This window comes from Dipteris shenzhenensis, chromosome 3, assembly GCF_047967505.1.
Source record: "Dipteris shenzhenensis isolate YYH24624 ecotype China chromosome 3, Dip_SZ_1.0, whole genome shotgun sequence".
Taxonomy (NCBI): domain Eukaryota; kingdom Viridiplantae; phylum Streptophyta; class Polypodiopsida; order Gleicheniales; family Dipteridaceae; genus Dipteris; species Dipteris shenzhenensis.
This window is the reverse complement of record NC_141598.1, coordinates 57,314,640-57,341,083: the sequence shown is the minus strand read 5'-3', so window position 1 is coordinate 57,341,083 and position 26,444 is coordinate 57,314,640. Positions and strand designations below refer to the sequence as shown.

At 44.4% G+C, this 26,444-nt stretch overlaps 1 protein-coding gene across 1 annotated transcript; it reads right to left on the bottom strand.

The window, feature by feature from the left end:
• Window positions 1-18,008: 18,008 nt before the first annotated feature.
• On the bottom strand, window positions 18,009-20,504 carry LOC147904054 (pentatricopeptide repeat-containing protein At5g27110-like). The gene has a single exon (XM_087372376.1). It carries the CDS (start codon window positions 20,502-20,504, stop codon window positions 18,009-18,011), a length of 2,496 nt encoding a protein of 831 aa, XP_087228502.1.
• Between the last annotated feature and the right edge of the window lie 5,940 nt (window positions 20,505-26,444).

The following is a 26,444-nucleotide window of genomic DNA, read 5'->3' as shown; positions in this document are numbered from 1 at the left end:
TCTTTCATGTTCTATACCGAGGTGGTTATTCTAAAATAGTTTGTGAACATTGACATATGATTAATTGGATATAGAAGCAAGGTTTTTGGTATTGATTGGAAGCTTGAAAGTTGTTATAGACACTGGACAGGATACATGAGAGAGAGAGAGAGAGAGAGAGAGAGAGATGATGTGATGGGATTGTATTGAAGTCCACGTGAGACCCTTTTGGATCTATGAGACTGGTGATCACTATCAACTAATAGTGATCCCTTACATCCTTTGTGTGTGTGCGTGTGTGTGTGCCCCGGGGGGGGGGGAGCACGTGCGCGCGCTCGTGTGTGTGTGTGTGCGCTCTGCTTGCTCAATCACATTGTCCTAAGAATGACTTGCAGCGGGGAGATGTAAACTCTCCAATGGCTGATCTGAATTAGAGACCGCCGTGAGGAGGCCGAGACCTCAGCATACACTGCTCTACATTTGGACATCGTGGATTTCTCCAGTTATTGTGGGGGACTTCAAGGCAAGGACGGCTATGCGACAAGTACCACTTGATTTTTGAGATGATTCTATTCTCTCACACACACACACACGCGCGTGCGTGCGCACGTACACACAGTTCCTAGATGGCATCTGGTCTCAAGTTGTGCCCTGCTTTGATGTCATTTGCTTCTCCCCCCCCCTCTCCCTCTCTTATCTCTCTTATTCTTTTCTTTTTCTTCTTTAGCTCAGTAAGCACTGGATTTCTCGAATCTTTCAAAATCTAGGTGACAGCAAGATACTGATAAGAACATAAGCATAGCTTCGCAGTAGGTGGTTTTTCCTACTTCTAGCTTTCTTTCATGTTGTTTCTTTGCGTCTCTCCCCCTCCTCGCTCCCATCCCACCCACTTCAGCTTGGCAGCCTCCTGTGCTGCTGCTCGCCCCAGCCCAGCAGCCTCCCGTGCTGCCCCCTCTTGCGCTGCTGCCGCCTCTGTGCGTGCTGCTGCTCGGCTGCTCGTACTGCGCTGCTGCCTGCTGCCTCGCTCCCACCCGGCACCCTCTTCTGCCTGCTGCAGCCTCCCTCAGCCCCCTTCCACCTACTGCACCCCTCTCGACTGGTTGCCATCTCCCACCCGACAGCCCCCCTTCCACCTGGCTGTCTTTCTCCAGCTCGGCAGCCTCCATTAGCTGCCGCCGCCACCCGACAGCCCCTCCGCCCTTTAAGGTCCCCCCCCCCCCCCCTCCATTCGCCCTCCTTGCATCCGCCACCAGCCCCCTTTGGCCCTGCCACGAGGGCTACCAGCCAGCCCACAAGCTGTGGGCCCCCCTCTACCTCAATGGCCCAGCCATATGGGGGGGTGGTCCTCACACCTAGGTGTCCTCTTGCAAGAGACACATGCAAGAAAGCATACAACAATTAGCTGCATTTCAAAATTGGGGAAAGGAGAGGAGAAAGATATAAAGAGAGGCCCAAGAAAGAGGACATAAATTAGAATCAGAGTTAAAATCAAAGGCAACTAAAGCTTGAGGATGTAAACAAGTGTTTCAATTGCAGTGGGCACGGAGTGGATAGTACAGTCGTTAAGAAGGGTCCTACATCATCATCTACATACGCCTAAGCATCAACCTCTCCTACTAGTACGGACTCGACTCTAGTCTCATCACTCGTGTCACTAAGACGAGGGATGTACATTGGAATCATCTTTCCTCTCACCTCTCCCTTGTACCTAGTTGCCTTTCCAACCTTGGAATGGACTCACCACTACTTTAGATCTCTCCTCACTCTATCCCGCTTAGTCAGTCACCCCTTATCATTCAGCCCCACCCACTTGCGTCTTGCGTGCTCCTTTCCAGTTTTAGATCGTACGAGGGCCAAACTTTCCATGGGTTGATCTACCAGACGTGTGTGGTCCCTACTAATGGAGGTACATAGCATACGGGTACGAGAGGTCGAGCATACTTGATTCGCTCAAGAACATGTCGGCTTTACTTAGGCCCGCATTACACATGAACATGCTAGTCTCATACATGATCTTAGGCAAGAGGGGTCACATCTCTGAAAGGAGGTGACCGCTCTACAGATAGCCTCGGGGAGTGCATCAGCGGCCTAAATAGCCATGATACTGTTAGTGATTGAAGAGACTCCCAGATGGGTGGTATGGTGAAATGGGAACTTGCAAAGGCAGTTGTCTTGGCCACTCTCATGGAGCAGCAATAGAGGGCTAGTAAGGCTCTCAACATTAGGGTTCGTGGAATCCCCCACACAGATGGATGATGCAATCACTTTCGTGGCTACTACCTTGGGTGTAGTAGAGCACGCGATCGAGGGAGCCTGGCAGGTAGGGGGAGACTCCAATTGAGAGCAACCCCTTATCATACGCTTTCGGAGGAGGGATACATACTCCAAATTTCTTTGGATCCCTATTTGACATGTGACTAGGTGGGACCTATTTGTTGCAGTTTGCTACTTTCTACTTGGGACATCTCACTTTGCTTGAGATGTGTGTGAGGAGGTTGACACGTCACAATATGCAGCCATGTAGCTATACATTGTAAATTTCTCAAACTGCTTCGGAGTCCTTGTGGGGGAACTCAACACAAGGACAAGTGTGCGCTAGGTTTCGGTCGTTGACTTCAAGAACGATGCTATTTTGTTGTTGGACATTGATTTACATGTAGGTATGATGCGAGTCTTTGCTGACAGGTGGGTCTTGGTCAATGCATATGGGCATGCTCTACTGGACATGGGTAGGATGCACGATCTCATCATATACAATGGTGGCCTTCTTCAAGTAGTTTCACATGTTTCCCACTTGGGGAGGCTTTAGCATAGTTGACTACATGATAAGATCCCTTACCTTCACATCTAGTATCATTGATTTTTCTATTGCACACCATACATCTCCACCCCTCGTCTCGCAATACCACCTACACCACCGATCACTCACACTAATCATGCAATTTCTCACCTAATAGTTATGCCCGCCTTTACACACTGCTTACGTATATTGATCACATACCTCTACTAGACGAGTGGGCTGCTCTGATCACTCGCTCATGTCACGAGGATGTCCTTCACGCATTCGCATACACAACTCGCTCCACGTGACTCCCACCCATTGGATATGTTCTTTGTAATAGTTGGTATGATGATGAATGCAAGACTCTTTTCCGTCAACTCAGATTTGAGGCCAAGCATAACCTTCTGAGTGAACTAGAGATGATATGCGAGTATTGTCGCTTGATACACATGAAGAAACTGGTGTTTGTCCGTCGGACTGAGGAAGAGTTACTGAACATTCTATTTAGTAACTCCTCAAGACTTCTGGCAAAAGTTCCTTGAGTGACGGTCTCCTTCACCTTTCACAGACACCCACGTTTGGCACACTTACACATGCATCTAGATATATACACTTACGCACGGCTCCTAATCTCTCATACTCATCTCGCCCTACCTCCTACAATCTTTTGGCTAAAGGTGGGGTCAAAGATGCAATAATGAAGCTTCATAATGGCCGAGGGGTCTATGCAGTGAATTCATTGCATACGGGATTGATATCCTAGCTTCGATCTTAGCGAAGCTCTTCAATGAGGTAGTTTGTCTTGGCCTTCCATGCACTTGGACCCTTAACACCATCGCACCCATTGACAAGGTAGAGGATCCCATGAACCCGAAAAACTACAGGACCATCATGATTGGACGTCATGTCCAAGATATATGCATCGGTTTTAACACTGAGGTCAATCGATTCGCAGAGATGGGGGACTCAGGGCAGAGGGGTAGGCAGGCTTCCGACGTGACCATGGGATTATGGATCACATACTCACACTCAGAGGTGTCACTGAGGAGGCTAGGGCATGGAGATAGAGAGTCTATTGTTGCTTTGTAAATTTTCACAAAGCTTTTAATACAGTATCGAGGGCTCGCCTCAAACGACTATAGGAGCTGGGCTATGATTCAAGAGATCATGTGGGCTGTTATGGCACTCTATGAGAGAGTTTCAGACAAAGTCTGGATAGGGACTGTGGTTGGAAAGAGGATGTCATGAGTATCATCGGGGTCAAACAGGGGTGTCCTCTCTCACCAACCCTGTTTGTCCTCGATATAGACGAGCTTGAAATATTCATGGAGACTTTAGGGGACGTTGGAGGTGCTTGCTCATTGATTTCGTGATTTAGATCTTGTTCTACACCATGACCTGAAGGTTAACCTTGGTTAAACCAAGGTCATGATCTTCAACACATTAAGGGCAGCTATGCATAGAAGGCAATCCACTTTCGATCGATTGGTGATGTAGGCCCTTTTGAGCTGAGGATATGCCTCCTTTGCCAAATTGGAGAGACAATGCTTCCACTCACACTTTCATTACCCTCGAACCAAGGCTCTTCTTTGACTCCTCGGTTCGGCCAACAGGCATATATCGTATCCCTTGATGAGGACCAGATCTCTTGGATGCAGGGTGGGCTCATGTAGAGCGTCTCCAAGCTCTCATGATGTCGAGGATGAAACATAGTAAGCCGTCAGTCCCCCATCAGATTGCTCAGGTTGAGTTTGGGTCATCTCCAATATAGCTTGATGCAGCCTTTCACGTCATAACTTACCTCTATCGGCAGGTTAGAGGATACGGTGACTGCACTTCAGGGTGACAGAGAGTCGTAGACTACCATGGCTAGCACTATCGTCTTCCATGGCCCTAGGCAACTGGGAGGAACGAGAGATGCAAGTATGCACACACATGCAGGTGGTTTGAAAGACTAGGGCTACATGGATAGGTTATAGTACAGCATCGATGCACCATTTGTCCCACTGGGATACCATGAGGTCAACCATATCATACATGAGGACCTTCTATTGCTACATACATTCAGGACCTAGTTGGTATAGAGTGAGCTCCAATGAAGCTCAGCTTCTATAAAGATTATTGTGTACGCATTATCGAGGAGCACTTTATTGTCCCTCCAAGACATATTCGGATTCATCTCTCTCACTTGATCAGTTTTGAGTTTCATCACACTGATTTCGTATTGAGAGGGGGCGAGCCGAGGGAATACCCAAAAAGAGACGGATTTGTGCCTCATGTGGTACACATGAGATCGAGTATTTCATTTTCAAATGCCCAGTATATTACAAGATCTGAGGCCGCTACTATTGTCTCTTTAGAGATAGCTCCGGATTGCTCTCCCACTTCCTTTCCTATTTGGACCAGAGTTGCTTGGTTGCCTTCATTCATGAGCCAGTTAAGCATTGAGAGTGCTTGCTCAGATTACAGAGGTAGGGATAGAGCACATAGGCAGACCCATCTCAGAGCATGATCACCGAGTTCTTTTTGCCAGATCACATAGACCCTCGTCCCTCGGGTAGTCAATAAGGTAGAGATCCCGTGCCAGCACCACGACATACCCGACATAGGGAGGACATGGATGATGCTCGGGAACGTCCCTTCCATGTTTAGACTTGGGGCACGACCTACAGGGGTTACTATGGCTCTAGTCAGATGTAGAGCTGCTACTAGGAGACCACGCCTAACTGTAGGCATAGATATCCACTAGCGCTCTATCTTTGATCCTATACCATCGTAGCCTCGCCGTCCACCATAGCCCCTTTTCTAGATCTCCAATATTTGTTGTTTCAGGTCAGACTTGGCACATGACTCGATGTGACATGATGATGTTGATGATGTTGTCCTAGGATGAAGTAGCTTTTTGCAATCTCTCTCTCTTGTTGGGTGTGGGAAGCAATGGAACCAAGCTGGAATGCAAGGGAGCAAACGACAAGTTGAGGGAACTCAAGTGTACCTGCAAATGAGTGATCTAGGTGCACTAGGATTAAATGTTCTAACTACCCTACAAGGCCATACCAAGGGTAAGTGCTAACAAACTCCCCCACCCCTCCCCATGTTATGGCTGAAGTATCTTGAATACATCTCATCTATACCTGGAAACTATATAATGGTTGCACATGTTTGTCCGAGATGGATATAGCAACCTATGATAGTATAGGGAGATCAACATAATGTAATAAATGGTACCAAGTGTAAGCCATGCCGAAAAGCCTCAAACTTGGGTCATGGTAGAGCCTTCGTGAAGAGATTTGCTAAGTTATCCTCTGTGGGAACGTAGGATAACTATATATCTCCAGCTGACAGTTGCTCTCAATCATATTGATATTGTATCTCAATGTGCTTCGTACGTGCATGAAATAAGGGATTATGTGCAATCGCCAAAGCACTCTAGCTGTCAGTGTAGATGATAGTAGAAGTATCCTGGCTGACACGAAGATTTGAAAGTAACTTGTGTAGCCAAACACACTCTACTGTAGCTGTGAAGGCTGCCATGTATTTAGCTTCATAGTTGAAAGTAGCAACTATAGGTTGCTTCTTGCTAAACGAAGATATGCATCAAGAGCAAAGCATGAAGAGTTGTTGCCACTGAGCGACATGCGGGTGTCATAACAACTTGCCCAATCACTCTCCATGAATGCATGCAAAACCAATGAAGACTGATCACCATAGAAGAGTCCCAAATGTTGCTTGACCTTCAAGTAATGGAAGACTCGGTTCGTTGCCTGCTAATGGTGTGTGCTAGGCTGTGCATGTGCTTGCTTAACTGGGAAACGGCCTGGTATGACAAGTAAATAAGGCAGCCCACAACGTGTTGATAAAGAGTGGCATCAAATGCGGCACTACCATCTTTGGAGTAGAAATGGAGGACAGATTCCAATGGAGTAGAAACTAGCTTATAGTCCTTGAATTGGAAGTGCTGCAAGAGTTGTCTAGTATATTTGGATTGACTCATGATTATGCCTCCCTCAACACAAGCAAATTGAATGCCCATAGTGCAACTTGCCCATATCTGACATTGCAAATGATTTTTGCAAATCTGCCTTGAAATCTGGAATTTTCCATGTATGGAGTCCAGCAATAAGCATGTCATCCACACAGAGAATTAAAAGCAAAAATTCTGATGCAGTCTTTTGGACATAAAAGGTGGCCTTTATAGGTCTGTTTTGATTCCAAGGCCTAGGAAAAAATAATGTGTCTTGGCACACCATGCCTACATGTCTGTTTTAAACCATTGAGGGCCTTTTTTCGGTGGCATACCTGATTTTCAGAACCTTCAATCTCGAATCTTGGAGGCTGGAACTTGGTGGAAATGTCCCCTCAAGACATATTCCTGGAGGTCGGGTGACATCTAGCTCTTCCAGTAAAATCCCCATGAAGAAAAAAGGTCTTAATGCCTAGCTAGAGCAATGACACACTGAATGGTCGTAATGTGGGAAGTAGGAGCAAATGTCTACTCAAAGTCAATGCCATGTTGCTGGGCATAGTCTTTTGCAACAAGGCGGGCTTTGTAAAGGTCAACCTTGCCATGAACTTTTCGTTTCAATTTGTGCACCCACTTAGTCCTATGGCATGCTTGCCATGATAAGCAAGATACACAACTTCGAAGCGCCATTAGCATGAATGGAATCAAGTTCAGCTTTCATGGCTTGTATCCATTTATTGCTTACAAATGCATCTCGGTGACTTAGAGGTTCCTCATTGTAGGCAATGGCAAGCAATGCAACATCCATGCTTTCCTCATTTGGGGGCTCATAGGTGGGGAGGTGATCTACAAAAGTCCAAACCCCCTCTCACCAACCCACCGTGGGGGGCCAATCCCTACATATTGATTGTAGATGTTCCATTGGCTTCCATGGAGAAGACCTTTGGAACAATTCGGAGACATTCTTGTTCATAAAACTTTCAGCTTGCAGCTCTTGCTCCTTGAGATCACATCCCGTGCAAGCAAACCGCGTTGGTACACAGGTACAATCCTGGCAAAACCACAGATCAATCACAAACTGGCTAGTTATCTTGAGCAATCCTAGTGCACCATCATCCTCCAGATGCTCCCCTCATAGGGAGCATGACAAGAAAGAGCCTAGAAATCCTTTCCGAATCCATGTGTTAACCAACCGCTCAAGAGTTGATCCCTCACCACCTTTATTTGGTGATAGTGTTTTTGAACCGAGTCCCCCTCATCCATGTGCTTGTTATACAATTGTGTCTCAAGGTGGTTAATCCTCACAGCATTGTTGATCTCATACATGTCTTTGAGAATTGTCCATGCTTGAACAGCTTCCGCTAGTTGGATATGAAAGATGGCTGAATTTGGAATTGTGCCAATAAGGGACTTTGCATCACGGAGTACCCAATTAGCTACTTCCCTTGAGCTTTTAACATTTCCCCAAAGCTAGGGATGGGCAGTCTAGCAATCATGACGAGGATGTGAAGGGCTTTAAAGGACGTATACATCGACCTGAATCTGGACCACCTTCCTTCTTGCAAGGGTAATTGTCCTTCATACTTTGGAGTCAATTTCTACAAGCTAAACCTAGATGATCTCCTTTAACAGAGTTATCACATTCAAGCTCTCAACACTAGTGAATCTCCCTCAAGGCCCTTATACCGTGTTAGAAAATAGAGGTGGAGGTTGCTTGCTATAGCCAACGCTCCCCGCAGCAGAAGATACTAAAGGGAGTTCAAGTCTTCACTAGGCATGATGATGAAGATGCACAAAAGCATCTTCAAGAGCTTCCTGACTGGACCCAAGCATGGAAATGCTAGACATTCCAGACCTAGTTGGGGGAAATATAATTGATAAAAATTGATCAATGTTATTGTGCTTAATATAAATGTGTACAACATGATGCAGCATAGAGATGATATAGAATAGGAAGGAGTATGTTCCATAGCTGAGGTGGAAAGCTTCCTCTTGTGCCAACCTTGTGGATGGTCCGATTGTGGATTACAAAGGTCTGCTCGCTCAGGTCAAATTGATCAATGAGCAATGGTCCTTTGAGAAGGAAAATTCAGATTGGTTATGCACAATGGGAATCCATTTGGAGAAATCAGACTTGGGATCTTGTTCCAAGATCCTCTATATATCCAAATCAAAGTCCTCATTTAGAATGTGGTTCTGTATCTTTTTACAATTAGATACGGATTTCTGTCTAGAAAATCTAGAAAGAATGGTGTGAAAAAGGTTATTTTTGTTTTTCATCCAAGCCTATGATAGATGCTACATCCTATAATCAACCATGTACATAGCAGATCACCTTCAATTCATGACAATTGAGCATTGCTTTGGGCCTTAGCTACAACATCTCCCTTAGGTCTACTGCTCCATGTTATTTGACTATAAAAACTTAGTGATCATATTCTGGGTGGAGTCTAGCTGAGCATCTTGATCTCATCTATGTACCCTGAGCAGCTACTCTCTGTGTTGTATGATTCATGAATGAAGGTCTCCGAACACCTCTTCTCTGGGAGAGGCAAAAGGCTGGAGAGGAGTTCCAATTCCACTCTAGAAGAAAGACAGAAAGATAAATTAATATTTACGAAAGGCCTCGTGGGCCTCTGGGACGAAATGCGAAACACACCAAAAAGGAAAAAGAACTCGTACAAGCCACAAAGGGCTAGAGCAAAGGGCACGCTAAGGCCCTTGCTGAGTAATATGCTGAAATAAAAAAGCTCAATAGCTCAAGAAAAATCAAGTACAAAATATGTCATGTGCTATCTGAGATAAGATGAGACTAGAACTAGAACTCAGAATCCAAAACGTGGCACCATGGTGGCACACCTATGAGCAATGAAAATGTCTCGGATCTGCATCTATCGCACGGTCTCATGTGGTGGTGGTGGTGGAGGGCAATAGAAATTAGAAGTGGCCTGACTTCTCTATTTCTTTATTCAATGGCCCAAACAATGATGTGGAGCACCCACTTGCTGCCTCAACTCTCCCATGATGTTTTTAATCTGTAACCAAACTGCGAAACCTAGTTTCTCAACCAAACTTGTACCATTTGGCCTAAAACCAAATCCTCCCATCCAACTACTACACTCCTTTCATTCTCTCTCATTCCTCTTGCTTCCCCCTAATTTTTGAGCACCATTTCGAATTTATCTTTGCTCCAGCCCTCTTTTCAAATTTCCTGCTGGCTACTGAGCGGGAAGCTTCTTTCTCTATTCTGCCTCTCATGGGATGGACTCTCATGCCAAAATCTCATCACTTCTCTACTCTACTCGATCTCTGAATTCACTAAGCTATGTTCAGAGTGACCCCTCATCTCAGACGGTTTCCCTGAGGAAAATTATAATAGGTATAACCTCAATAGATGGTGCTCTGGTCGCTCTCTGTGTTGTGGGTGGCCTCTGTACCACTCTCATAAATCCAGACTGCCCGCATATCGGCTAGCTCCTCCTCCTCCATCCCGCTCCATCGTGGAGCTGACTCAAAGATTGAAATTTGTGACCCTCCGTTGTGTCTGGTCATCCTCTATATCCTGTGGTCTGATTGCCCCTTGCTACTCTCTAATCTGTCGTAGCAGGGTCTCCCTATGTCGACGCATCTCAACCAGATAGAGCCCAATGCAAACCTGGTCATGGAAGTGGATCGATTGTGATAGTGGGACGAAGCCACTCCCATCTTGGCAGAGACAATGGTATTACCCTCGGACCTCGTAGTAGGCTATATAGGTGCAAAGAAAGTGCTCCTCTATCTCAATCACTCCTAGTGTGCATAGGATGCAGATCCGCTGCTCCCTGGGCATATGTGTTGTTCTCCCTATCTCAATTCTCAACTGAGGGGATGAAATATGAATCTACCCAATAGCGATCCTCAATGCATGCGAGACTCCTCTGTCCTCGAGATATGTGGGTCTGATGACGAATCCCTCTTTCGAGACGCCAAGAAGGGATCACGGTAAAATTGGGTCTTTGGTAGGGAGCTCCTAATTAACCCCCCAAAGTTTGAGATGTGTGGAGATGGAGGAGATCTAACCATATGATACGGTTAATCTCATCTCGTGGGATAGACTTAGGAGGTGCATCCATACTGTACTAAAAGGGAGGGGGGCTACCCTTCCGAATCCCATGTCTAGCAAACCATGTGGATATACGTGCCTACCATGTGTGCGCCTCGCGCTCTCAACTAATCTTTTGGATGACTCTAAGGCTAGCCTCGGTAGTCTGTAGTGGGGTAGGGCCCAAACTCTATGAATGTCTTTGTCTGGAAGATGGCATCAGTCTGCAGTGTTGACATGGCGAACTCTGCTTGTACGATCTCATGAGGGATTGAGGGCTTGCTCTGAATCATCCTAGACCCCATGGTTACCTACAGCCACTCAAATCTCCTCCACTCTGCTATTGATAGATCACAACCCTAGAAAGGTGTTGCATACATAGCAGTCGGTTACACTAGTGTATTGAAGAGCTAGCACTTCGTTGGTAGATCTTGAAAGTGTTCCCAAAAATAGTGTCTCTCCAATCATGCCAAAGCACTCCGCCCCCGTGTGAGTCGTGCATGGGCTACATGTGTCATGGTGAAACGAGATCCTGTGAAGACTACTCCCAAATATGTGTAGGACTACACTATCCCCACTTGTTCATCTCGATAGGTGAAATTGAGTCGATGGCACACTGCGTGTGAGGTGTTGAAGACCATTCCCAAGGTTGACAATCAGGTGTCTCTCTCTGCAAAACACCTCTAGGGCCTCTAGATGTCTTTGCAGCTCCTCTACCTCCGCTGAGGATGAGCTAAGGACTATGTCATCAATGTATAGCAATATCTGTATCATAAGATCGGCCAGTGGACATCCTTTGCCTCCTAGTAGGCGGTCTATGAAAGAAGTGATCTCATCAATGTAAAACCCAAAAAGGGTAGGTGAGAGGGGGAAGGTCTACTTCACTCTAATCGTACTCTCAATCCAGTCCGATAGACAACCTGCGGCATGAACTCTACCTCTCACTTACTCATATAGGCTCATCACTCCCCATATTAGTGTCTCTGGGATCTGCATCTCCTGTAATCTCCTAATCATGCGGGATCGTGGGACAATATCAATTGCTTTTGAAAAGTCTACAAAGCATGCGTAGACCTTCTAGTGTCTAGATCTCGCCTCCTTGATGATATCCCTCAAAGTGAAGATATCTTCAACCTAGTTCCCACTACCCCCTAGCCTTTGTATCACTACTGAGATCCCTATCTAAAGCTGTCTTGGCCAGCGTATGCCCAATCATGAGGGTATGGTAATTTCCAGTCTCTCATAGGATCTCTAGCTTTTTGTATTGGCACAATAGTGGTGGTGCTCAAAGTAGGTGGGAAGCCGTGACACAAAGCCCGATTGAACATCTGTGCTAGGACCAGAGCTAGGACCTCCTATCCATGTGCAAAGTGCTCAGTCCATAGGCCCTTATGATCCTGTGCTCTTCTATTGTGTAATCAGCAACTTGCAGCTTGTACATTTTGTGTGGTGAACAAGTGACAGGTGGTGGGCTTGGGCATAGAGGGCATATCCGGAGGTGTCACAAAGAGAGAGAGAGAGAGAGAGAGAGAGAGAGAGAGAGAGAAAGTAACATTCTTCGAAAGACCCAAGGGTCTATGAGACTAAAAAGACTCAAATACAATGAGTTGAATGGATGCAGGCTCTAAGCGAGTACCTACACCTAAGACGACAAACATAAACATAAATGCTAGTATAAAAAGTGAGCATCTGCAACCAAGACAAATACAAAACATAAACATCTACACAGTGCGCATCTGTAACCAAGACAAATACAGAACATAAACATAAATGTAAACATAGTAAAAGTGTTTCAACCTATGGGGATATTAAGAATTTGCAATGTTATATCACTATAGTGGTCCATCGGGTAGCTAAGAATCAATAAGAGGGTCTTGGTAGAGAGAGGTTCCAATGTTGGACAAGGTTATGGGGTGGCATGAAGCTCATGATAGGCCGCTAATATCGATTCGTCTGTAAAGTCTATTGTGGTCTCCTAGTTATGGATCTATGTCAGCAAATTGCCATTGTCACACCCATTGATTGTGACGTTGATTTGGTGAACATGGAGGGAAGATCACCAAACCTAAGCCATGCATCAACACTTTGAAAGGTCTCTTGTACCTCTTGAACTGGGCCTTAGCTATTACAATGTCTCCCTCGGGCCTACTTCTCCATGCTATTATATTGGAAAAACTTAATGATCATGCTTTGGGTGGAGTCTTCAAGCATCTTGATCTCATCTATGTACCTTGAGCAACTACCCTTTGTGTCGTATAGCGTCATGAACGAAGGCCACCAATCGTCTTGGATTTCGGTGAGACAAGAATGGAGAGGAGTCCAAATCTAGCTTGGGAAAGATAGTGGTGATGACCTCAAATCTCATAGTACACACAACATTTAAAAGAAATTTCTCCTCTGGTGCAATGTCCTATAGATAATATAGAACTACCCAATCAACATCCTCGAAGAATAAGGGAGGTGGATCCTTGTGTAGCCATTAACTGCTCTTCTGATATTCATAAGCAATGATATTGGTAGAGACCGACCATTACAAGGAACAAGGATAATCAAGTCATGTACGTGCATTGTTGTATGAAATCCTCTTGAATAACCTAGTTAGCTCGTGGCCATAATTAGCTCTGTATTTTTTAGTCACGCTTTTTCTCATGTTTGGAAGTTGTGAATCTCTACTTGGCTTTGCTTTTGAGTAGCATGGAGCTATGTAGTTAATTTTGGCTTTCCATGTTTAATGGGATTCTTGGTTTTTAGGAGTGTTATGTGCTATTGCATTTCTATTGGTGTGTTCAGTAGAAGCTAACTTTATTGGTATGGATTTGGGTAGAAGTTTACGTTGTTAAGATCTTCTATTCAAAGATCATGGTTGACTTTTCATCGATCGTGGACTCTCTAGTCTTTTTAAATGTTTGTGTTGGGAAGTCATGTGCCTTCTCTCTAGGCATCATGTCCTCTGCATCTATTAGGATAGGAATTTGGGTCATTAGAGGCATAACTCACAAATAAGTTTAAGTAACAATTGATGCTATAGATAAATATTGTTTTGGAGCCAACAACATCAATTATAGTTGAATATAGTGAATCTCCTTAGTAAGGGCACTTAGGAAAGAATACGTTCAATATTGATAAAAGATATACTAGTTATGAGAGGAGGAGACAATTCTTGCTATTTGAGATAGAGCTAAAGGGAACAAGCAGCACAAAGTGTCATCTGCAAAGTTATTAGGAAGAGTTGGAGTGAGAAGTTTGAGGACACATACCTTGATTTAAATTATAAGGAACAAGTTTATTATTTGAATGTAGCAGGATGAGGCCAAGTATTATGTGGCCCCCATTCATTTGGGTATATTGGATTACCTTAATGAATTTTTCCTTATGGCATTTACACATGGACATGTTCTTTGACATATAGAGAAAGGATTGGTAGATGGTAGACATGTTAACTTTCCATCTAAATTATTGTCAATGATAAACTGAATTTTGGTCCCTTAGTTCAAAATGTTGTTGATGCTTTGAATATGTACTTTGTAAGGAAATCAACCTCTTTTATCAGTTTGACACATTGGTGGAGAGATTGGTCAAAATGATCTACTATGTGCAATTGCTACAAGTCGTCATTTCCATTTACGTGCATGTTTAGAAGATTCATCCATGAAGTCTCTTGAGACATTGAGCATGACATTGACAAATGTCCACACAAATGTACCTATTTGGTTCCCTTTCATTTAGATTTTCAAGTGTCATTTGCCATTAGTAGCACTTCCATTTCCTTTATTCTTTGCAAGTTGACCTTATCGTTGTGTCATGCATGCTTTTATTTCAGTTTGGTTGAATATTTGCACATTGCAGTAGATTACAAATCATTTTGGTGCTAATGTATGGCTTAAACTAGTATACAATATTAGATTTAGATTAAATACATCCTCTACATGGTGATCATCACTTTGTTATTGTTTTTTAGTAGCTCATGGATTGTACCACATGGTATTTAATAGTTAGCCAAATTTGAAGTCGTATTGGAGTGAAAACCATCAAGTTGAACTTTAACAAAGGGATATTTTTCAAGCTTGGCAAGTTGCCAATTGTGACCCATGAGAGCATATATGTATTTGATAGTCAATAAGATTTGAAGCTATTGCATTAGAGTGAAAACCATCTGGTTAAAGTTTGGTAGAGGGATTTTGTTCAAGTTTGGCGAGTTAGTCAATTGTGGCGCGTGAGATGATCATGTTATTTAGATGTTTTGCAAATACTATTTGTGTAACTAGGGCCTTCTCAAATTAGTGGTTATCATTCATGCCCCATTAAAGAGCCGTAAATGCTAAGGCTTTGTAAATGACGAAGGGTCATGGACTCAAATCAAAGCCATCGCTTTTGAGTGGATTGGTATCAACGTTGAAGCCTTAGCAGAGTTGAACAACTCAACCTATTCCACTCAAGGGTTTATTTACCTTTCTCCAAGAAAAAATACAAATGCATGTCTCTTTAGGGTGAGCAAGGGAAATTGTAAATGAAGGGGGCCTTTAGAATCAATTGATGAGGAGTGTAGGTGAGCGAAATGATAGTGTAGATGAGGAGAGTTGGTGAGTAAAATAATATTGCAATCAGGCGAGAACTAGTGTACCCCACCTTTCATAAAAATTTGTGATAAGAAAGGGACTCTTTCAACACTATGCAAGCTCATCATGGATGTACTATGTGTGCTTCAAGGAAAATGATCTCTACTATCACCATGCTTTCCGTTTAGATACGAGTCCCTCTAGACTCTAGCTATAGTGATAGAAGATAGTACTATTTGTTGTTTGATCTCTCCTCCATTTTGGATTTGCTAGACTTTTTTGGCTTCCAAATGCTATAAATGTGCTTTAATCTTGAACATATAGTGGTCTCTCAATGGATTCTAACATATGTCGATTTGGGATGCGATTTGTAGATTATCTGGGCGTCATGGCACTTTATGATGGGGTTTCATGTAGGGTTTGAATGGTTGCAATATGGACGGAGGAGATCAAGAGTACGATTAAGGCCAAACAAGGTGGTCCATCATCACCAACTTTGTTTGTCCTCTGCATCAATGAGCTTGAGACTTCTATCGAGAACTAGGAGGGGTTGGCTTATCTCTCACAAGCTCCTAGGTTCAGCTTCTCCTCTATGCAGATGATGTGGTTTTACTATAGTTAAGGCCCTCGAGCACTTGGATGCACTTCAAACCTTTTGTGAAACACACGACCTATGCAAGTTACCATGGTTCGTCGTATCCATATCCATGAAATTAGCACCACAACTGAGGGTGATCAGAGGTGTTGGTATGCCTGAACATGTAGATAGTTTGTGAGTCTTGGACTTCACATGGATAGACTGCCTCCTTTTCAGTATAGCCTCGAGCCCTCTATTTCGCTCACTTATCACGAGGCAAACCAAGTCATTTGAGAGGATCTCATACACCTACACACATACAATACCTGGTTAGCACGTAGTGAGCTTCCTGTGAAGCTCAGCTTCTACAAAGAGCACTGCCTCTATAGATATCAAAGGAGGCACTACCTTCAGTTCAGCTTCTACAGGGGGCTATGCATGTAGATATCAGAGGAGGGCTACATCAACACATCGGGGTATACATGGATCTACTTCCCCTACTCCTTAAGGATCTTGATCAGGTAGTTCTGTGTTGCTTCTCATCAATTACGCATTGAGATCGGATGGGCTGACAGCATACCTAGGGAGGGCCGCAGTTGCACTCTATGTGTCTTACAAGAGGTTGAGTCAGAGGAGCAATTTGCTTTTAGATGTACTATGTACTATGAGATTCAAGGCCACCACCATTGTTTTTTCAAAGATGGATTTGGACCCTTCTCTAGCCTCTTGGTACATTTGGATTAGAGACAAGTGCCAATCTTCCTTCATGAGGCCGTACGACATAGAGGCCATCTACTCATGACATAGAAAAAAGATCATGAGGTGGCCAGAGTCCCCAATCAGAGAGGGATTACCGATTTGCTTTAGACATATATCATTAGTCCTCAAGGAGACGATGCAACCAAGACTCGGAGCAAGACACACAATAGACTTGCAAGTGCATTGAGACATAGATGATGCTTGGGGATCCCCCCCTCCATCTTTGCTAGACTAGGGGCATAGCCGACTGGGTGACAAGGGTACTTGTCCAACGGAGAGCTACTCCGAGGAGACCCAGCAAACGACAAAAGTTGATTGACATCAATGCTCTATCACAAGTTTTATCCCTCCACAACATCAATTGCCCTACCCCCCCTCCATCTTTGCTAGACTAGGGGCATAGTTGATTGGGTGACAAGGGTACTTGTCAACGGAGAGCTACTCCGAGGAGACCCAGCAAACGACAAAAGTCGATTGACATCAATGCTCTATCACAAGTTTTATCCCTCCACAACATCAATTGCCCTACCATTGAGACCCTCCTATCCATTCTCCATCGCCCCGTGGACTTGGTTCCTCAAATAGCATATAGAGAACCGCCACAGTGACATTGCATATCTATCCTTTTTCCAATGGGTTCAAATATTTAGTTTTTGTATTTGTCTTGGGTGCGGATGCCCACTTATTGGCTGCACTCATTCAAGTGTTTTTCTTTGTATCTAGTTTTTTCAATTGTATAGACTCTTCATTCTCTTGGAGACTTTAGTAAACTTTCTTTCTTTTCTGTCTCATTGTCTCTTACTTATGCTAAATGTGCATATGACAATTGGCACAATCCGCATTCTTCTTCCTTCTTTATTGTTTTGGGTAGCAACCCTACCGTTTTTTTGGGTCATGTATGCCTAACTAATATTCTATGGTAGTTTTGTTTTTGGACTTCCTTCTTAGTCTTGGTTGGAAAATAGGTTCTCTGCAATGTATGTCATTTTGTGAGTTAGAGTAAGTAGTGAAGATGGAGAGTAAAATATTTGTGAGAGCCATTAGGAGAGATGGGTACTAGGGGGGAAATAGTTTTTTAAATTACAAATGCATAATTGGAGCGCCACCTTCGTCAAGCATTCATGTAAGCAAAAGCTCTCCGATCTCACCTGAAGGGTGCTGGATGATTGAGGGACACAAGGTTTCTCTAGTCATGCAGCACATTACATACCACCACAATTTAGCAATTTCTTCACAACATCAATCCAGAGAAGTGGCAGGGATGAGCCCTTCATCTATACTATGGAGTGTAGGCCGCATGCATAAACTACTCAACCTCTGCAAATGAGCATGATATCCTCCTGTTCAAGGCATGAGATTACTCTGATAGCAGAGTCATGCAGCAAATTACACACCTCAAGACAACTGGAATCTGGCAATTTCTTCACGGCACCATCAATCACCTTCACACTGCTAACCGATCTACCAGTATTAGCACGGACATTTGCTAGCAATACATATGGTGAAGCACTCCTTGGGTCTAACTCAAAAACACATTTTGAAGCACGCACAGCCCGCTGCAAATCACCATGAATTTTGCAACATGAAAGCAAGCTCAACCATGCTGAACTGATGTGTTCAAAAGGCATGCTCATTATAAGGTCCTCTGCCTCTTCCAATAGTCCTTGTCGCCCAAGAAGATCAATCATGCACACATAATGCTCCACCAAAGGGGTTATGCCATGGTCTCTCTTCATGGAGGTAAAGAACCATCTTCCATCAGCAACAAGACCTGTATGACTGCATGCAGTGAGAATGCAGATGAAGGTGACAGCATCTGGCTTTAAGCCTTCAGCCTGCATTTGACCAAACAGTTGTAAGGCCTCTCTGTCATGGCCATTCTGGGCATAGGCTGCAATCATGGTGCTCCAGGAGACCACGTTCCGCAGTGGCATCTCTGTAAATACAGTCCTTGAATCATCCAGGTTCCCACAGCTGCCATACATATTGACAAGGGCTGTTCCCACGACAACATCTGTCTCACATCCAATGCAAAGAATCATCTCATGGATCTCTTGACCCTCATCTAGGGATGCCTCACTGGCACATGCATCCAAAAGACAGATAAAGGTTATCTTGTCTGGCTTCACCTGCATTTCACTAAACAGTTGAAGGGCCTCCTTGGCATGCCCATTCTGGGCACATGCTGCAATCATAGTATTCCAGGAGACCACATCACCCACTGGCATCTCCACAAAAACAGCCCTTGAATCACCAAGGTTCCCACACTTGCCATACATGTTCACAAGAGCTGTACTGACAACAACATCTAACTCACATCCAATCCCCATGATGCTACTATGGATCTCTCGACCGTCTTCTACTGCTGCCACAATTGCACATGCATCTAAAATCGCAGTAAAGGTAACCTTGTTTGGCTTGATGCCTTCAGCCTGCATTTGACCGAACAAATGTAATGCATCCTTGCCATGCCCGTTTTGGGAGCATAGTGCAATCATGGCACTCCAGGAGACCACATTCCGGAGTGGCATTTCTGCAAACACAACCCTGGAATCATCTAGACTCATACATTTGCCATACATATTGACGAGGCCTGTCCCCACAATAACATCCGACTCCCATCCGTTGCAAACAATGGTAGCATGGCAATCGAGACCTTCTTCGAGGGCTGCCACACTGGCACATGCATTCAAAACACAGACTAAGGTGACCTTATTTGGTTTGATGACTCCAAACTGCATTTGACTGTACAGTTGAAGTGCCTCCTTGCCGTGCCCGTTCTGGTAACATGCAGCAATCATGGCATTCCATGAGACCAAATCCCTCACTGTCATCTCTGCAAAAATAGCCCAGGAATCATCCAGGCTCTTGCACTTGCCATACATATTGACAAGGGCTGTCCCCACAACAAGGTCCGACTCCCACCCATTGTCAACAATAGCATCATGGATCTTTCGACCCTCTTCTAGGGCTGCCAAACTGGCGCACACATCCAAAACACAGAATAAGGTGATCTTATTTGGCTGGATGCCTTCAACCTGCATTTGGGCAAGCAGCTGTAAGGCCTCCTTGCCGCCCCCATTCAGTGCACATGCTGAGATCAAGGCACTCCAGGAGATCACATTCCGGAAAGGTATTTCTGCAAACACAGCCCTCGAATCATCCAAGCTTCTGCATTTACCATACATACTGATCAGAGCTGTACCAATCACAACATCCGACTCGCATCCACCGCCAATGATAGTGGCATGGATCTCTCGCCCCTCCTCTAACGTTGCCAGACTGGCACAGGCATCCAAAGCGCAGATGAAGGTAATATTTTCTAGCTCGAAGCCTTCAGCCTGCATTTGACCAAACAAGCGTAAAGCCTCGTTGCCTTGCCCGTTCTTAACATAAGCGGTGATCATAATATTCCAAGAGAACAAATTTCGATTGAGTATTGTGTCAAAGACAGCACGCGCATGCTCCAGGCTCCCACACTTGCCGTACATTTGCACAAGAAGATTACTGATAAACCTGCTGCCCGCATATCCACGCCGAGTCATGTGTTCATGCACACGTTTCCCCTCAGACAAGGCCTTCGCACTGGTGCAGCGCCTCAAAAGCGAGGCATAGGTGATAGCATCTGCCTCTGGACCCAACTGCCTAAGAATCTCCTCATGCAAGCTTACCGGACAGAAGTCTTCATTCCTGGCAAGGTACCCATCCAGAGAATCTGTTTGACAGGCCTTGCTAATTTGTAGCTCGCTTAGCACCTCTTTTGTAAGCTTTTCCCACTTGAAACTCCACCCACAGTGTAGTGCCATCCACCTCAAGGAGGGGACAGGCAACGATTCTAGGGCCGTGCCCTTGTGCTTACCAAAATCCAATTTCGTATTCCTACCCGGACGGTCCAGCCTATTTGAGCCATTCGAGCTAGAATTACATAATATTAACCAGTGGGCTTGCTCTCTCTCCAACGATAGCGGCAATGACAGTTGAGGCGTGCACGATGCAGGTAACAAAGGAGTATAAAGGAGCGCCATAGGTTGGGAACTGAGAGGGCAATACGAGGTATGCCCAGAAATGAAGAGGGAGAGACGCAACAGAAGAATAGCTCCATGAAGAGGAGAGGAGAGAGGAAAGAGAGAGATCCACACCAGTGCTTAAATTTGCTGCGCAGATTGAGCTTCATTAGACTTTTGGGCTTCATATGACACCCAAGAATTTCACCAGCTCAGCATTCATGAAGCTCAAGTATATCTCCAAGACTTCAACATATAATGTATGTCATATAATGTACATACATATAGTTAGTAGTTAGAATTTATCACTATACTACTAATATGTATCCCAAATAATGTGAGTCTCCCTGCTCTAGAATCTTGAGGGCTTGGCATTAGTCTCCGAGTCTGTGCAATTGTCATCTTCAGCTTAAAATGGGATTTGTATGGAGTGTTATTTCATTTTGAAGCTTAAATTTTTTTCAAAGACTTCACGGAAATTTTTATGAAGCCTAGAGGTGTGCAGCAAATTTAAGCACTGATCCACACGAGGGACTTTGTAGTGGGGAAAGGTTCTCGGGACGACTTTTCTGGGGTTTTGTCGTAGGGAAAGGATCTTGGGAGGCCTTTTCTCGAAGGATCATTGGGGGACGTCAAAGGTGGAATGAGCCTATTGGTTGGTTAGTTGGGCGCCGGCACCCCCCCTCCTCCCCCCCTCGCCCAAGCCCTTAGCTGCACCAATCGGAAGCGTTGGCAAGTTTTGATAACCAATAAACCAGGCTGCGTTAGGAGTTGGGTCTCGACATGAGATTTGGATTGGATGCACTAACAGTTGCCCACAATCATCATAAATCATCTTTGGTGAAAAAAATGGCAAATGTGAGTGAGGAGCCATTTTCTCATTGTGAAAATGGCTTCATTAGACACTGGAGATTAAATCTTGGCACTTTCTATGAAGGTTCAAGGGAGGCGGCACTCTAGAACAAAAATGGTGATGCATTTAGAAGTTTCCTGTAAGCTGCTTTCAATTCTACTATAGAACCTCTAACCATAGATTAATTATTCATCACCCTCGAATTGTTGCATTGAATAACGTGACTCCGATCTTTGGCCCACCATAGCATTAGGGTGCCTATGCTTAACTTCACCTTACTTGCATCATAAGAGCAATGGGATCACATCGATAGCCTTTGTGAATTCCCAACTAGTGATAGCAAGAAGAAGACATGCTCTTATGCACTAGCTTTGTTATTACGAGTAGCAAGACCCGTCTATGACGGATTAGAGCCCTGCTCCGTTGGGTCTCAAAGTTGGAATCATAGACTGCCTTTGGTTTCTCTCAAGCTTTGAGAAATTTTAAGGAAATCTCTCTCTCTCTCCATGTGTTAGCCGAATTTACAAATCTCAAGCTTTGAGAAATTTTAAGGAAATCTCTCTCTCTCTCTCTCTCTCTCTCTCTCTCCCCCCATGTCAGCATTGTCTCAACTGCATTTACACCCCCTAGCCAATGGCACTCATACCTACACACACACACACACACGTGTATTATTTTTTGTATACACACACACACTCTCTCTCTCTCTCTCTCTCTCTCTCTCTCTCTCTCTCTCTCTCTCTCTCTCCATGTGTCAGCTGCATTTACACCCCCTAGCCAGTAGCACTCATGTCTACACACACACACACACACACATTATTATTATTATTGTATATTCCCACTCCCCCCCCCCCCCCTCTCTCTCTCTCTCTCTCTCTCTCTCTCTCTCGCTCTTGCGCTCTCTGTCTCCTTCTCTCTTTGTCTCCCCCTCCCTCCTTCCCCCCCCTCTCTCTCTCTCTCCTCTCGAGCGGCAAGCCCTCTCTCATTCTCTCCTTTCTCCTCTCTCGGTCTCTCTCTCCTCTTTTTGTCTCTCCTCTCTCCTCTCTCTCTCTCTCTCTCTCTCTCTCTCTCTCTCACACACACACACACACACACATACACACACACACACACACATTATTATTATTATTGTATACTCCCCCCCCCTCCCCCCCTCTCTCTCTCTCTAACATTAAAAATACATAAAATATAGTATATTATATATTATTTAACATATATTATACTCTCTCTCTCTCTCTCTCTCTCTCTCTCTCTCTCTCTCTTTCCTCGCTCTCTCTGTCTCCTTCTCTTTTTGTCTCCCCCTCCCTCCCCCCCCCTCTCTCTCTCTCTCTCAATTCTCTCTCCTCTCGGGCGGCAAGCCCTCTCTCATTCTCTCCTCTCTCCTTTCTCGATCTCTCTCTCTCCTCTTTTTGTCTCTTCTCTCTCCTCTCTCCTCTTGCACTCTCTCTCTCTCTCTCTCTCTCTCTCTCTCTCTCTCCTCTCTTGTGTGCTCTCTCCTCGTGCTGTGTTGTGTGTCATCTTGGGTGTGCTGCATCTCCCCCCCCCCCTCTCTCTCTCTCTCTCTCTCTTGCGCTCTCTGTCTCCTTCTCTCTTTGTCTCCCCTTCCCTTCCCCCCCCCCTCTCTCTCAGTTCTCTCTTCTCTCGAGCAAGCCCTCTCTCTCTCTCTCTCTCTCTCTCTCTCTCGCTCTCCATGTGTCAACCGCATTTACACCCCCTAGCCAGTGGCACTCATGTCTACACACACACTTTTTTTTTTAGTAATACACACACATTATTATTATTATTGTATACTTCCCCTCCCCCCCCCCCCTCTCTCTCTCTCTCTCTCTCTCTCTCTCTCTCTCTCTCGCTCGCTCGCTCTTGCGCTCTCTGTCTCCTTCTCTCTTTGTCTCCCCCTCCCTTCGTCCCCCCCCTCTCTCTCTCTCTCTTAGTTCTCTCTCCTCTCGGGCGGCAAGCCCTCTCTCATTCTCTCCTCTCTCCTCTCTCGGTCTCTCTCTCCTCTTTCTGTCTCTCCTCTCTCCTCTTGTGCTCTCTCTCTCTCTTTTCTTATTCTCTCTCTCTCTCTCTCTCTCTCTATATATATATATATATATATAATACAATATATAACATTAAATAATACATAAAATATAGTATATTATATATTATTTAACATATATTATAATATAATATAGTATATTCTCTCTTCCCCCTGCCCTCTCTCACTTTCTCTCTGTGGTGTCCTCTCTCTCTCTCTCTCTCTCTCTCTCTCTCTCTCTCTCTATCTATCTCTCTTGCCTCGCTCTCTCTGTCTCCTTCTCTTTTTGTCTCCCCCTCCCTCCCTCCCCTTGCCGCCTCTCTGTCTCTCTCTCAATTCTCTGTCCTCTCGGGCGGCAAGCCCTCTCTCATTCTCTCCTCTCTCCTTTCTCGGTCTCTCTCTCGTCTTTCTGTCTCTCCTCTCGTGCTCTCTCTCTCTCTCTCTCCCCCCCCCCTCTTGTGTGCTCTCTCCTCGTGCTGTGTCGTGTGTCATCTTGGGCATGATGTGTCTCCCCCTCCTCTCTCTCTCTCTCTCTCTCTCTCTCTCTCTCTCTCCCTCTCTCTCTCTCTCGTTTGTCTTCTCCCCCCCCCTCTCTCTCTCTCTGTCTTCTCTCACCCCCTCTCTCTCTATCTCTGTCTCTTGCTCTTGCGCTCTCTGTCTCCTTCTCTCTTTGTCTCCCCTTCCCTTCCCCCCCCCTCTCTCTCAATTCTCTCTCCTCTCGAGCAAGCCCTCTCTCATTCTCTCCTCTCTGCTCACTCACAGTCTCCTCTTCTTTTTTCCTCTTCTCTCTCCTCTCTCCTCTCACGCACTCTCTCTCCCTCTATCTCCTCTTGTGTGCTCTCTCCTCGTGCCGTCGTTGTGTGTCATCGTGGGGGTGCCGCACCACGTGCATTACATGTGGCACTGTGCCGCATTTCACACACCTGCCACCTAAGCTGTCTCAGCATTAATTCTGCCAAGCTGCCAATGCTGCAGAGACTCCAGACGACACGGCATTGCAAAGACTCTAGAGCAGACTACGGAATCCCACCACATCTCTGCTATCACTTGCCCACTTGACTCATGAGCATTGCACTTGCATTGGGCCGGCCACGTTGCCAACCTGTGCCTCTGTCGTGTGCCATGTGGCGACCTTGCATAAGCTCACTCTCCTCTGAGCCTCCGAACCTCACTACCCCGAAGCCTCCTGACTCCCAAACCTCCTCCCGCCTTCACCGAAGCTCCCTGAGCTCCCGAACCTGCACGTGGTATAGCTCAGCGTCTTCCATTTCAAACCTTTCCTTAAAGAATAGTATAGATATAGATATAGAAGTTTAAGTGTGGCATTTAAGACATAATTTAAACTACTCTTATTGCAGTGACTTAATGAGTTTGGATTACATTTCTCCCCTTACACTTCAAAATTGTCGTCATCACTTTAATTGTCAATCAATATGGTTTAATATGCTAGTCATGGCAAGTATGTTCCTTAATTATATATTTATTATGACTTATTTTAGATATATTTATATGACTTATTTACATGTATGTTCCTTAATTATATGTTTATTATGACTTCTTTTAGATACTATTTATTGACTCTGTTTATGCAAATCGTTTGGGATTGCACATGTACATTTATCATTTCATGCATTACAAATTCAAGTGTACAAAACTTTACTTTGAGGTTCAAATATGATTTTCTCCTTCATAATAGGTACTATTTTGAGATGTTTGAGATTTTACAATGTCCATCGAATATCAATATTTCGTCTCTTAGCACATATTATTGTAACATCCAAGTATTTGATGGTTCACTAGCTAGTTATGTATGCTTTATGTCGTTTTAATAATAAACACTGTCATTCCCTAATTTGGAATCTATGTATTTAGGCTTTCTTTTAAGAAAGGATCAGTCCCATTGATTCATGTATACAAATGGAGGTGTCATTCTTTAGCACCGATAAAATTTGCAACATTGTATATATTTGTGTGTCATGTATGATGTGTGATTGTGGACTTGAAATAAAATAGAGGTGTCATCCATCTAATGATTTTTTGTAATGTTTATTGTGGCTCTTTTGTTTTATGCAAAGGGGCTCCTTTAGGCAATGGCCATTGGGCCTAGTTTGCTTTCCAATTCTCCATTAGCCTTGGAGTTGAGTTGTCCTCGATGAGCTTGTTTCTAGGATATTTCTTCAATTTGAAAACTTGTAAGAGGTATAATTTAGATCTAGTACTTTTTTTTGAACTTTTGAAGCTCATTTAAATAACATTCATCACAACAATAGTGCTTCTCCCTATAGGTTTTTGCAAATAGACTCGATGTGGCGCATGGAAAGCAACAAGTATAAGGCACATTTTAATACCGTATTTGGAAATGCTCACATCAATTGTTCTTATCTTCATAGGTTTTTGCAAATATCCTTGATGTGTAAAGTGAAAAGCGATAAATATACGGCACATTGCAATCCTTTTCATCTAATTTCATCTACAAGAACATAAAATAAGAAATTTTCTATTTGTATTACATCAATTTACTTTTGTTCTTGATCAAATCTTATCCTTCCCATTGGTTGAGTTTGTTGTTGTTGCAAAAGGATTTTGTTGGCAACTTGAGATGCATCTATTTTGGACCCTTGAAAAGTGTATGTGATAGATCAGTACACCATTGTCCATAGTGATTAAAGGATTATGTGGCAACAAATTGTATGGTTCATCATTTTAGTAAGTTGTGGAGGAAAGTAAAGAGAAAGGTGGTGTACAGATGCTTTGTGGAGAAGAAGTCTTTGACAAATGTTTTGAATTCTAAGTGCAATCTAACGAGTGGTTGTAACTGGTGGAGAAACAAGCTTATTGGCATCTAGAAACTAAGTGGGGCAAACAAGGCCAA

Excerpts from the sequence above, each read along its gene's own strand:
- LOC147904054 (XM_087372376.1), bottom strand. The coding sequence starts at position 20,504 with ATGGCACTACACTGTGGGTGGAGTTTCAAGTGGGAAAAGCTTACAAAA.